Source organism: Pipistrellus hanaki, assembly GCF_964339955.1.
Source record: "Pipistrellus hanaki genome assembly, chromosome: 4".
Classification (NCBI taxonomy): Eukaryota; Metazoa; Chordata; class Mammalia; order Chiroptera; family Vespertilionidae; genus Pipistrellus; species Pipistrellus hanaki.
Window position 1 is genome coordinate 25,666,410 of NC_140506.1, and position 13,671 is coordinate 25,680,080.

General features: G+C 58.4%; 1 protein-coding gene across 2 annotated transcripts in view; it reads left to right on the top strand.

Annotated features, from left to right (window-relative positions):
- Positions 1 to 11,498, top strand: part of SLC12A7 (solute carrier family 12 member 7) — a 49,759-nt gene extending 38,261 nt beyond the window's left edge. The window contains exons 17-25 of one of the 2 annotated variants that reach the window (XM_084882058.1): positions 601 to 769; positions 2,859 to 3,054; positions 3,396 to 3,565; positions 3,779 to 3,910; positions 4,680 to 4,787; positions 5,124 to 5,302; positions 5,908 to 5,922; positions 8,844 to 8,977; positions 9,808 to 11,498. In XM_084882058.1, the coding sequence (XP_084738184.1) occupies positions 601 to 769; positions 2,859 to 3,054; positions 3,396 to 3,565; positions 3,779 to 3,910; positions 4,680 to 4,787; positions 5,124 to 5,302; positions 5,908 to 5,922; positions 8,844 to 8,977; positions 9,808 to 9,899 (1,195 nt within the window). In that variant the 3' untranslated portion in view covers positions 9,900 to 11,498. The remainder of the gene's footprint in view (positions 1 to 600; positions 770 to 2,858; positions 3,055 to 3,395; positions 3,566 to 3,778; positions 3,911 to 4,679; positions 4,788 to 5,123; positions 5,303 to 5,907; positions 5,923 to 8,843; positions 8,978 to 9,807) is intronic. The other variant, XM_084882059.1, reaches the window with a different exon arrangement.
- Positions 11,499 to 13,671: the final 2,173 nt, after the last annotated feature.

The following is a 13,671-nucleotide window of genomic DNA, read 5'->3' on the forward strand; positions in this document are numbered from 1 at the left end:
GCCTGGGCTGTGTGGGCGTGGGGAGTGGGTGAACTTTCCTGGGGGCTCCTGCGGATGGTGGTCTTCAGTGTGCAGCAGCTGTGCCCTCTTCTCGCTTCTGGGAAGGGAATCGGGGAGGGAATTTAATCTGTACGGAAAGGCCTTGGTCTCCCCTCCTGCACTTACCTGAGGTGTTAACAGGCAGAGACAGGAACTACCCACTGGGGTTTACAGCAGGAGCCCCAGGCGGTATTTGACTATTCACCTGTCCCATCTGTTCCTCTATCCCACCTGTTCCTTTGTCCCTCCTGTTCACCTGTCCCCCTGTTCACCTGTCCCCCTGTTCACCTGTCCCACTTGTTCACCTGTCCCACTTGTTACCTGTCCCACATGTACACTTGTCTCACTTGTTCACCTGTTTCCATTTGCTCACCTTTCCCACCTGTTCACCTGTCCCACCTGTTCACCTTTCCCACCTGTTCACCTGTCCAACCTGTTCACTTGTCCCACCTGTTCACCTGTCTCATCTGTTCACCTGTTTCACTTGTCATACCTGTTTCAACATGTCTACCGGTGAGTGTGTGGTAATGAGTTTCCACGGTAACTGCTCTCCCTACACAGGCCCCAGGTGCTGGTGATGTTGAACCTGGACTCCGAACAGTGTGTGAAGCACCCCCGCCTGCTGTCCTTCACCACGCAGCTCAAGGCTGGCAAGGGCCTCACCATCGTGGGCTCTGTGCTGGAGGGGACCTACCTGGACAAGCACGCCGAGGCCCAGCAGGCCGAGGAGGTGGGTGGGCACCGGCTCGGACTGGAAGATGGATGTGGGACCAAGGTGGCCTGTGAAGGGGGGCGGGGAAGGTGCGGGAAGGCCATGTCTGCCTGGGCTGCAGGTGAAGGTCTCCCATCTCCGGTGCCCCAGGCACAGTGTTGTGTGTTTTGCTATCACTGGTCTCAAAAAAGACAGTGGTCTTTGAGTTTGAAACACGCAGGACTGAAACCTGCTTAAGAAATGTGCCCCAATATGCGCTGCTCTGCGACTTAAAGAGACAGCCAGTGCAGGTGACACTCAGGAGGTTGCAGACCTGGTGCCCAGGCTGTTTAGCTCAAACCTTGGAAAGGTCCTGATGTTCACGTTTCTTTAGAGTCCTTATGGGTTGATGGTGGCCCCCAAATTGTGGCTCGTGGCTCTGCCTTAGTGCTCATGGCGCGCTACTCTTGTCAACTGATTCCAAGTTTGAGAGGCTTCAATCCATGTCCTTCCTTGTTGGAGGCCCCTGTCCTGCTGGGGTTGCCTGCTCAGCGGCTTTGAGGTCTCAGCAAAACCAGAGGGAGGCAGTGACTCTAGCCCTTAGTAGGAATGTCCTGCCTACAGTGGCTGTAACTCATCACACCTGAGGGGCTGAAAGCACAGGTTTATCCTCCCTCTCTTGGGGTCAGAAGTCCAAAATCAAGGTGTTGCAGGGTCGCACGCCCTCCCAAGACTTCGAGGGGGACCTTTCCTGCAACCTCCAGCCACTGGAGGCTCCAGGCGTCCCTGGGCTTGTGGCCACGTTCCTCACACTTCCCTTCCTATCTTTGCTGCTGTGCCTTCTCTGTGCCTCTTGTCTTTCCTCTTCTGTCTCTTTTAAGGGCACTTGTCACTGGATTCAAGGCCACCTGGGTAATGCAGGATGATCTCTTCATCTTAAAGACCCTTTTTCCACTTCAGTCCACATCCACAGGTTATCAAGATTAGGATTTAGGCATATCTTTTGGGGGGGCCACCATCAACCCACTATAGTCTGCCCTCTGAACCCCAAAATGCTCATCTGTCTTATGTGCAGAATACATGCATCTTACCCCAACACACTCCACAGCCTCCGCTCATTATCAATTCAGCCCAGAATCCCATCTGGCTATCAGAGATCCCGAGTCTCATCTCCATCATTTTCATTGAGTGTTGGTGCACCTCTGGGTATAGTTCATCCTGGGCTACATTCCTCTGTCCACTGACCTCTGAGACTTAAGAAAACAAGTGACCTGTGTTCCACAGTGCAGTATGGGCAGACCTGGGAGAGACATTGCCATTTTAGGAGGCAGACACGTGAGGAGTTTGAGATCCATCGGGCGGTCCCATTGGTCTCAGAGCTGAGAGTGCGTCTCTGTGGTTCGTGGCTCTGCCTAAAGCAGGCCTGAGCCTGGCCTCGGGGCTGCTCAGCGTGGCCAGGGAGAAGACCAGCATCCGCCTTGGCATTGCTTTCATGGAAGACATGCTGTTGGTCACTGTGTTGGACCTCTTCTGGTATTGAGCTGGCTGGTCAGATGCCTGGTGACCGAGCAGACAGAAACTGCACATGGCGGGGCCCCTGGTGTGCACCTCGTATTTCATCCCGAGCCTGTGAAGTACCACGCTCTTTCTTAGAAGAGTTGTTAGCTTTGACATGGTCTAGTGGAGTTTTCAACAGACCAGGTGTCTAACCCCGGGCTCAACATGTTCCAGTGAAATAGTGGGCTGTTTTGTGAGACATGGAGTCATGTGGAAAGAACCACCTCAAGTTGTATGCCTAGCACTGACCATCCCTCCACTCTTTGAGAAGACCAAAGGCTCAGGTCTGCTTTAGGCAGAGCCACTAGCCACAGAGACACACTCCCGGCCCTGAGACCAATGGGACTGCCGATGGATTTCAAACTCCACCGCAGGCACACACAGGCAGGAGACCCCAGAGCACCTGCCGGGTCCTGAATCTGGTGCCACAAGCACCACCCACGAGCCTGTGGCCTCACCTGAGGCAGTGATGTTGGTGTGGGGTCCACCCAAGCTGCCCTGGCGCCTTGTGGTGGGCTGGTGCCCGGACTGCGCCATGGGCATATGGCACTGACTCCCGGCCTCTCCCCAGAACATCCGGGCCCTGATGGGCACCGAGAAGACCAAAGGCTTCTGCCAGCTGGTGGTGTCCTCCAACCTGCGGGACGGCATGTCCCACCTGATCCAGTCGGCCGGCCTGGGGGGCATGAAGCACAACACGGTGCTCATGGCCTGGCCCGAGTCCTGGAAGGAGGAGGACAACCCTTTCTCCTGGAAGAACTTTGTTGGTGGGTAACGTCTCCCACAGGCTGGGGGTGTCAGGGGGAGCCCAGGCTGTGCTGTTTCACTTGAAAACATTTGAACAGCAAATGGCCCTTTGAGCCGTCCTCTCCCTTTCTCCCAACTATGCCCCTTGGTTTGGCCATCCCTGGGGAGGTACCCGGCTTGGCCGCCCACACCCTTGTGCCAGCTGCCGAGCTGCTGATGGAGCAAGTGCTGCCTTTGGAGCCCACCCAGGTGGGGGCTTCGTGAGGATCCTGTGGCCGCCTCCTGCACCGGCTGTGCCCAGCGAGTCCATGGCGTGTGCAGTGCTGCCGAGGCCCTGCTGACCCGTGTGCCGTCTCCACAGACACCGTTCGCGACACCACGGCGGCGCAGCAGGCCCTGCTGGTGGCCAAAAACGTGGACCTGTTCCCGCAAAACCAGGAGCGCTTCAGCGATGGGCACATCGACGTGTGGTGGATCGTACACGACGGGGGCCTGCTAATGCTGCTGCCCTTCCTGCTGCGGCAGCACAAGGTGGGAGTGGGGGTCACAGGGGGTGGGTTATAGGTGGGGGTCAGGGGTCACAGATTTGGGGTCAGGGGCCATTCATTGGTGGGGTGGGGGTCACACTGTGGGAGAGTGCCGGGGGGGGTCACGTGAGGTGGGAGACTCTGGGTGGCCTGTGTCCCCCGAGGTGGGCAGGGGGCCAGCGTGCCAGAGCTGCCCTGAGAGCAGTTGCCCCCCCAGGTGTGGAGGAAGTGCCGGATGCGCATCTTCACGGTCGCGCAGGTGGACGACAACAGCATCCAGATGAAGAAGGACCTGCAGACGTTCCTGTACCACCTGCGGATCAGCGCGGAGGTGGAGGTGGTGGAGATGGTGAGGGCCTGGGCCCGGGGGCAGGGCTGCTGCCGAGCTGCTTTGTTCAGGTTCTCCCAGGCCCTTTTCTGGCTCAGGACCCCACGCTGACGCCCTCCTCTGGGACGTGACAGTTTCTCCCTTTTCCTTTGTGACCGAGGCAGTTAGAGGGACTCGGGTGCTTTGTAAACTGCCCCTCAGGTTAGGTTTGCCTGATGTTTTCCCCGTGGGTGGGCTGGGTGTATTTTGTGAGAGGAAGACTCCCAGAGGTGGCTGCCCTCTAGTTTGTCCTGTAGGGGAAATGTGACATTTACCTATTCCTGTGATGAAGACGGAGAATTGTGAGGGCTGTCACACACTCAGGCACTGACACAGTCTCACACCCTTCTGCTCACCTGCTCACATTCACCAGCATTCATGTCCATGCACACACACACATACACACTCACACTTATACTCACTTGTGCACATGCTCACCCACACATGTGCTTACACACACTCACATGCTGATTCACATATATGCACATGCTCACACTCACATGCTGATTCACATATATGCTCACACTCGCACATGTACACCAACATGTACATGCTTATACACAGAATCACACTTACATGCACTCATACATCCACACACGCTCACCCCTACTGGGGCTGGAGGCCCTGAGCCGCAGAGGGAGGGGCCGGGCCCCCATTGTTCAGTACCTGCTCCACCTGACGCGGTGATCTGTGGTGAGAGCGTCGAGTTCTGTACACACTGAGTTTACTTCTGTGTCGCGGGGCGTTCTAGGTTGAGAACGATATCTCCGCCTTCACCTATGAGAAGACGCTGGTCATGGAGCAGAGGAGCCAGATGCTGAAGCAGATGCAGCTGTCCAAGACGGAGCGGGAGAGGGAGGTGTGTGTGGGCCCGGGTGTGTGTGGGTGGGGGTGAGGACTCACTGTTCCTCCGGACCCCCGGGCTGAGGAGCCCAGGTCTTTGCAGTCACTTTGAGCCAGCTTTCAGAGCTGGGGCAGGAGGAGTCGGTGAAGGAGGAGAGGAAGTGATGAATTTGGTCTGGAAGCCCAGGAAGACTGGTGGGAGTGGGGCAGAACTAGGACCCCAGCTGGGAGGCCGTCTGGGGGTCCCTGGTTTCAGTTGGGCCAGCAGCTTCTCCCTTCCATGTTCACCTCTTTCTCGGGAGGTTGGGGACCTGCTGTGGTGAGCCTGTTGCTGCCCCTGCCCTCCCACCAGGCTCAGCTAATTCACGACCGGAACACCGCATCCCATTCTGTGGTGGCCGCCAGGACCCGCGCCCCTGCCACACCCGACAAAGTGCAGATGACCTGGACGAAGGAGAAGCTGATCGCCGAGAAGCTGAAGAACAAAGATGCCAACATGTCCGGGTTCAAAGACCTCTTCAGCCTGAAGCCGTGAGTGGCAACCTGGGGGCCCGGGTGGCAGGTCCCACCTCCCTGTGTTGCCTGTGACAGGGCAGCGGGCACACAGCTGCTGGCTGGCAGGCCTGGAGGGCAGGCAGCCCAGGGGCCACAGTATCCTCTCGGGGAGTGACTGACTGTGCTCTGGTGAATCTTACAGCAGCTAGAAGTGAGGGCTCCTGGACGGATCACAACTCCAGCTTGGACCTGCTGATGATGCAGGTGCCTTTCAGAGCCAGAGACCTGTCCCCCTGCCTTGGCTCCCGCCTGTGGCATTGAGCTGAGAACCGCCAAGGCTGGCAGAGGTGCCCGTGGAGGACATGGCGTGGCTGGGCCCCAGGAACGGGTCTGGTTGCTTCGTAGTCACACAGCTCTGGGTCCCAGGATAGCAGAGCAGCGCCTCTCTGAGGGCGTTAGTGGAGGGCTAGACTCCAGAGCCCAGGCGGTTGGGAAGGGCCTGGGGCTCTCCAGGACCCTCGCAGAGAAGACCAGGGTAGGCCAGGAAAGGGCAGCCTGGGATGAGCCCACAGTTGTTTAAAAGTGTGTATCGTGATCACTGCCGAAGTAACATGTTCTCTCTGTTTTTCTCTTCCATGTAGAGAATGGGGAAACCTGTAAGTCACCTGGTTTAGGATACCTGTTAGCCTGCTTGCTTCGCATGCCTGATCCACGTACCCCTAGTAACCCGTGTGTGCGTGGCCGTGTGTGCGTGCGAGTCCGTGTGCAGGCGGAGCTTGCTCGCCGCTGCTGTAGCTTTCCGTTATTTCCTGTCTGATTGCTCTTCTCCATTCAGAGCGGCTCACGGCACATTCCTGAGATTCATTCTCTGAATTCCACGGAAGCACAGAGATCTGGGCCGGTGGGTCCTGAGCCGGCTCCGAGCGGAAGCATGTGTTTTGTTTGGTAGCTGTTAGTTGATTCATCCACATCCCTGGACCAAGCACTCGGATACCAGCCTCGGTTCTGCGGGGACAGGATTTCCTGTGCCCCCACATCAGACGGCTTTCACCCTGTGGGAGGGAAGCTGCTGTCCTGGAACGTCTGTGTGAAAAGGGATGTGGATGAATTCTCTGTACAGTCAGGGCGGGACTTAGTCCCACGGACAGGGGGCCGGGGCCAGGCTGGCCAGGGGGCAGGGAGGGCCCCCTGAAGCTGCTGTTGGTCCATCTGTCCGCCCCTCTTTCTCTGTTGTGTCCTCCCTTTCCTGGCTGCCCCAGGAACTGTTGGGCTGTTTTCTCCGGTGTGGCCCAGTTCAAGGCAGTGTCTGGGGCCTTGGTGGCTACAGTTCCTTTCTTGACCCCTAACCCCGAGTGAATTAGGTAACAGTGTTGGTCCATTGAGGGCACAAACCTAGACATATTAGGGAGACTGCTCAGGATGTACATGGGACTACTTTCTGCAAATTTAAAATCCCACCCCCAAAGTCTATACATTAAAAAAAACCAACAACATGTAGACACAGGTCGGATTTCTCCCTAAAGCACTGTGGACCGATGGCCCTGTTATGATCCCTGTGCGGCTCAGAACAGGCTCCATGCACCTGGACCCCCAACCCCTGCCTGGAGCAGGGCTCAGCACGGACCCCCCGGCCTGGGGACTCAGGAGAGAATGAACCAGGAAGAGGCTGTGTCATGGGCAGAACTCAGCCTGTGGGTGTCCGTTCCTCCAGGGCCGCACTCCTGCCGGGCCCTCCTCATGGTTAGGCTGGGAGAGGCTTCGGGAGGTGGGGGTCAGCCCCCCCTGACGTGTGCGTGCCTCACCGCGTGTCCCCAGGGCACATACACTTTGGGGTGGTTTTCTGGCTCTCCAGGGTGTGCAGTGCGTGTGTTTATTGGTTGTTGTTTTTTCTACATTTCCTCAGTCCTTGCCATGTCGTCACCAGGGACCAGAATCGCCATTTAACTTACCCCATCCCCATCCCCTGGACTTAATTCCTAGCCTCTGAAACCCTGTTTCGAAAGCTCTTCTCCCTCTGGCAGAGTCGGGGTCTTTGATACTTTTCTGACTCTGTGGGCTCCACAGACTCTCAGCTTCCGGGGATGTGAGGGCCACCCTGTCCCTGTTGGGCCTTTGACCTGCAGCGGGGTCACTTTGTTCTGGAGCCACGGGTCCTTCCCGGCCCAAACCCCTGATTGTAAGATTATATGTGCTTTCAGACTCCTCGCCCCAGAGGCCCTCTAATACCTCACACATGCATTTCCAGAATTGCTGCCCTCCCCAGGCACACTGGTAATTGTGGTCTCTCCGGGCACCTAATTCATGGTTGTTGTGATGAGAGGTCCCGGTTGTGCCTCGGACAGAGACCCGATCTCTAATTTTATCAGACGGAATTGGAGGGAGGAAATAAAGGGCCTGTGTGTCCCTGTTTTCCTGCTGGTAATAATTGGTGGTTATAATCAGGTTTATTGGGTTGAAGGGTTGAGTTGATCAAAGAGTACAGCCTGGGCCTCTTTGTCCTGCAGGCCTTTTCCCGACCCCTCGTGTGCGGCCTCTGTCTGTCTGTCTGTCTGTCTGCCACTGTCCCCCTCGTGTCCCGGCCACAGTGACCTAATAGAAGGGCTGCAGCCAGGCTGGATGTCCTGAGGCTGGCCACGGATCCCCCGTGTGTGACCCCACAATCGTCCGGCGCAGGAAGAGGCAAATGCTTTGAGGTGGGCGGGCTCTGAAGACAGCTGCTCCTGAGTGCTCATTGGAGCAATCCCCTAGAGAGGGGACCCTCGGCCACCTGGCTGGGGACCCGTGGGGCCCTGTGGGGGCCTGAGTGCCTGGCAAGCTGGAGGGTGTAGGTCTGCACTCTCTCTAGATGTGAGAACTGGTTAGTGAGTGAGGCCCCAAGACACAGGGCCGGGGAGTGTTGGAGGCTCTTGTCCTTCGGACAGAGCCAAGAGCAGCAGCGGCCGGGGGGACCCAGAGCAGGTTGGACCTCACAGTGGCCACGTCCTCTGCCAGGATCTTGGGCGTTGGTACCGGGCTTCAGACTGTAGTGGGGGTAGGAGCCAGGTGCGGGGGCCTGGTCCTTCCCCTCTACCTCTGGGCTCCTCCCACCCTAGCCTGGGTCAGGCTGCGAGAGAGGTCAGCCTGTGCGCTCGGTTTAGCGAACTCACCTCAGGGTCATGTTTAAAGTGAGGTTTGGCTGGGGATTCCACCTGGACACAGGTCAGAGCCCCCGGATGCGTGAGCGCCTTTGTGCGCCCAGACAGCAAGCTCCCCCCGAAGCATTTGTTTCCTCCTGTGTCGACAGTCGCTTGTGAACTAGACGCTCAGCAGCTTTAGTGAGTCTCCGTCTGAAGTGCCGGGAGGCCAATGCCTTCTGGTTGCTGAATAAACCCCCCTCCCTGTCCTCCGTCCGCAAACTCGCTCTCCGCCCATGGAATCGCCGCCCATGGAGCCTCGGGGCTGTGAGTCGGTCTGAATCGGATTTGTTTCCACTTGGCCCTTTCCGATGGGCGCCAAGTGGGGCAGACGGGGGTTCAGACCCGGCCTGGTGCCCAGCCTCGTGGGCGAGGGGTGCAGAGTGACTGCTTCCCTTTTGCAGGAACCAGTCCAATGTCAGGAGGATGCACACGGCGGTGAAGCTCAACGGTGTCGTCCTGAACAAGTCCCAGGATGCCCAGCTGGTCCTGCTGAACATGCCGGGGCCCCCCAAAAACCGGCAGGGGGATGAGAACTGTATCCTTTCCCGGACGCCCTCTTGGGGCGGGGAGGCGGGTGGCGTGGGCTCTGGGCTCCGAGCCCCCGCCTGGCAGGCTCCTGTCCTGGTGTTTCCCTGAGGCCTGTTGGGCGCCTGTGTGTGACTCCATCTCTGGGACGGAGCAGGCCTGGCGACGGGGTCACAGGCTCTGCCCAGGCTCAACTCGGAGCCATCTTGGCATCTTGCTGCCCCTTAAACACCTTTCTATCCATGGAGCCCTGTGTCCCCACATGGGCCCCCTGGTCCCACTTAGTTGATCGGTGTGTGTCAGCCACAGAGCGGGAGGTTGTGACCTTAGAGGTCACAGGTCAGCCCTGCTGCAGGCTGCCTGGGGGTGTGGCTTAGGACCATGGTCCCCCTCCCTCTCCTGGGGGTGCAGGGGAAGAGGTGAGCAGGAGGAGTCAGCAGCTGGGCTCTCAGGTTCAAGCTTCTTTCTCACTGACCAGTGAGGGACTTATGTCCTGGTTGTCTTGGTGGACAGTGAACATGACTATCAGGCACATCCCTCCTGGTGGGTCTGCACCCAGAGCCCCCGGGGAGTGCAGGGTCTCCTCTCGGTTCCCCGTTAGACCATCTGTGTCTGTGGAGGCCTCCTGTTGGGTGGGGTCAGCGCCACCGGCTGCATCCCTGGGACCCCTGCCTGCCTGGGTCGCTCTCCCACCCCACCCCTAGCTTTCCCTGCCCCTGCCCTCACTCTCTTTCTCAGACCAACTCCTAACGACACAGGACCCTGAGTAAGTCACTCTTCTCACGCCTTAGGCTACATGTCCCGTGGGGTCAGCTATGGCCTTAACTCCGTCCACCCCAGATATGGAATTCCTCGAAGTCCTGACCGAGGGGCTGAACAGGGTGCTCCTGGTCCGGGGCAGCGGCCGGGAGGTGATCACCATCTACTCCTAACACCCAGCTGCTCGGGAAGCTCGAGGGGCAGGCGCGGGGCTCGTGTCCAGCACAGACCACAGCCTGACCTGCCAGCGTGGCTTCCTACAGAAGCTTCTAGAATACCAGCGGGCTCCCCTGTGCCAGCTGAGAGCCAGCGCGCGACTGAGAAGGTTTCCTCGAGGCCGAGGGGAGAGGAGATGCCCGTGGTGCTCCAGGTGCTCCTGAGGGAGGCTCCGGGGGACTGGGCCCTCGGTGAGGGCCATGCACCGAGCCTCTGGATTCTAGAGTTCATTCTCCTGGCACATTTCAGTTCTTCCCCGTCCCGGACATTCATAAGAAGCCACACTTGGTCTGGAGTTGACCCCGGGGCCATTAGGGTCCGTGTATGAAGGCGGAAGGTCAGCCTGTGGCTAAGGGCTCAGCACAGGTTCTCCGTCCGCCCCCATCTGTGCTCTTGGATGTCCCTGTTTGTCTCCAGCCGCCCACGCCCACATCCCGGCTCTGCTGGGGGCGTTGGTCAGGTGCCCGTCTCTGGGGACCTCTGGTGAGGGAACGTGGTTCTGTGGGGACAGGAGGTGGGTGATCCCGCTGGGCTGGTGCTCCAGGAACCTCTGAGGGAGAGCACCCCCGTGGAGCCCTCCGAGCCCAGGCGTGTGCTGCTGGGCGCTCCAGCCTCTCAGAAGCACTGCGGTCCCGGCTCTGCGGGCACGTTTCTTAGACACGGGAGCTGTGAAAGCCCGGCGTTCACACTCTCAGCATGAGCACACCACACGGCTCAGCGTCTGACACACTTGCTCCTGTGGCCTCCGTGGCCCCCCTTGGGCTCCGGGGCAGGGTGCCCGCCGAGGCCGTGGGGTCCCGGCGGGAAGGGCACATGCACTGAGTTGTCCGGCTGCGGCCTGGTCCCTCCACCGCACGGAGGGGAGGTGGCAGCCGTGTTTAGGGCACTGACGAGGTACCTTTTAGCGATCCGTGGACTTTGCACTTTACCTTGTGGTCTTTCTGCTTGCGGTCGTGAGCACGTGCACTATAGATGCTGCGGTGATTGGGGCCCCGCCCGCTGTGTGGCTTATTTATTTCGTTAAACACCCGGGCATTTCAATGCCGCGTGGTTCCTAAAGAGGCGGTCCCCGTGAAAGGCCCGAAGGACCACAGCCTTGGCGCCCTCGGGCTTCCATGGGGTCCCAAGAGAACTGACCTGGGCCTGGACTTCACGTCGGGGCAAAGACTACGCCGGCATTTCTAGATGGTTCTGAGGAGCCATCGGGCAGCCTAGAGGGCCAGCACTGCCATCCGAGTGGCCACTGGCCAGAATGTGTGCCAAGTAGCTGCAGCCGTCCAGGGTGGGGGTGGGGGTGGGGTTCAGACGTGGATCGTCCTGGTTCAGCATTGAGTTAAGCGAAACCGCCTCACTCACAGGTGCCTGGTGAGGGGTCACGTGTCCGCCCCACCCGCCTGTCCTCGGTCTGAGCACCCCCCCCCCCCCCCCGCCTCCCCGCACTGAGCTTTGTGTAACTGTAACCACAGCCAGTTCAAGTGGATTTTGTTTTCCTTTTACAGGCTCCTTGTCTTTGTATGGTTTTTGTTAGTAGAAGAATAAAAATCTATGTTGAAGAATCTTGCGTGTCTCTTTCGGCGTAAAACTTAGATAGTTGGCAGAAGATGCCCCATGCCTCCCTTCCCTTGGAGGTGTTTGCCAAAACTTCTGTCAGGATAGAATCAGCAAATAGCACCTGTGACTAGAGTAAGGTGACCAGACGTCCTGCTTTTGGCAGGACAGTCCCGATTTCTAACAATTTGTCCCTCGTCCCGTCTGGTCACCTTAGACTAGAGGGACCCCTTATTCTAACAGGATCGCAGCCAGGCCACGTCACACCCACGGGATGGAGGTGAGCCGAAGGGGCAGGAAGGCTGCCCGCGGGTGTGAATGTGGCTGCGGAGAAACCGTTGAAGCTCCTAAAGTTGTTCAGCAGTCACTGTGACCCAGCAGTCCCTCTCCTGCGTGTACAGCCTGGAGGGGTGTGTGCCCACAGACACAAGTGCGCACTGCTCACACCAGCCAAAATGTGGGGACAGCCCACCTACCCATCCGTTGACAAGTGACTGAACAAAACATATTCACTGGAATCTAACTCAGTTGTTGAAAGGAATGGCGCCCTGACATGTGCTACCTCACGGATGAGCTGTGTGACAGCCAGCCACAGGTCACATATATTCCACTTACATGAACTGCAGAACAGTGAAATCCAGGCAGAATGTGGGCTGGTGGTGAGGTAACGGGCTGGGGGAGGGGAACGTAGCCGCGGCATGGGGTTCTCTTTGGGGTGAAGGTGTTCTGAGGTCTCATGGTGAAGTGTGCACCGGGTGAACACGACGCCATGTGGTGAACTGGCGTGGGAAGCTGTTAACTGTGACTCCTGGGGGTCGGGAGGGTGGACACAGGACTGCTGAGGAGGGACTAGAGTGCCCAGCCGTCCTTTGGTCTCTGCTAGGGATGTTCACATGCATGACCTGGAGCACGGGCCCGGCCTCCGGGGCAGGAGTGAGGGTATCACAGGGGAGTTGAAGGACCAGGCCCCCAAGCGCTGTCAGACTCCTGGGAAGACATGGTAGGGCCCTAAGGTCCCAACTGGGCCACGCAGCCATGGGCACCCACGCAGTGAGTTCTGTGGGGAGCAAGTGTGGGCATCATCAGTGCCCACCGGGCCGCAGACAGCGTGGCACCTTCGCCACTGGACAGCCCTGGAAAGGGGTGCAGATGCACAAGACAGCGGAGCCCAGATGTGTGAAAGGCAAACTCAAATGCCAATATAACAGAACCACTGGTGTGTGTCGGCCTCAGCTCAGTGCCTGTGAGCGCCTTGAGCCCCAGGCAGCACTCAGCCTCTCCTGCAGCGCCATTGCACTCACCCCATGAGCAGGCACCTCCTTGCTGGGTAGGCTGCTTTCCTTGAGGCAGCCCATCCTGGGCCAGGGACCCTGGTGCGGTTGGTCTCTGGGCCCCACTCAATGCCACCTGCCCATCCCTCCCACACGCAGGCTCCTGGGGCCCAGCCAGCACCGCCCGTCCTCCCTGGCCTGGTATTGCTGGGGCCTCTCTGGTACAACTTCCCCCAAAGCCCTGTTTTGCCAGGATCTCATCAAGTGCTCAGGAGACAAGAGGGTGGCTGTGGCTTGTCTGTTTCTTGATTTTTTTTGAGGTTGTCCCATGTGAGAGGCGGGTGAAGGTGCAGGAGTCAGGGGACCACGAGGTCTCCGGACAGCAGTCACATCTGCCCCACAAGCATGACTGCGGTGGAGAAGGGGGCCGAACAGAGACAACCGCCCACTGGATTCCAGTGCCCTTATCTCTGAAACGCCACTGGAAGATCATCTTTATGTTGTCGGTCCAGAAATTAAGTTAATATGTGGGAATGTCAGCGCGAGCTTTCATTCATATACCAGGTGCTATTTTTTCTTTTTTAAAATACATTTTTACTGATTTCAGAGAGGGAAGGAGAGGTAGAGAGAAATAGAAACACCAATGATGAGAAAGAATCATCAATCAGCTGCCTCCTGCTGCCCCCCACTGGGGATTGAGTTCACTATCCCGGCATATACCTTGATCAGGAATCAAACCGTGACCACCTGGTTCGTAGGTCAGTCAAAGCTACACAGGCGGGCAGCCAGGCGCTGTTTTCATCTCTTCACTATGGATGTCACAATCGTGAGGAGGCAAGCTGTGTGCCCCCTGCCCGCCAGGGGGCGCTACTGCCCGCGGGAGCTGGTGGGATGGATCGCGCAGGCGCAG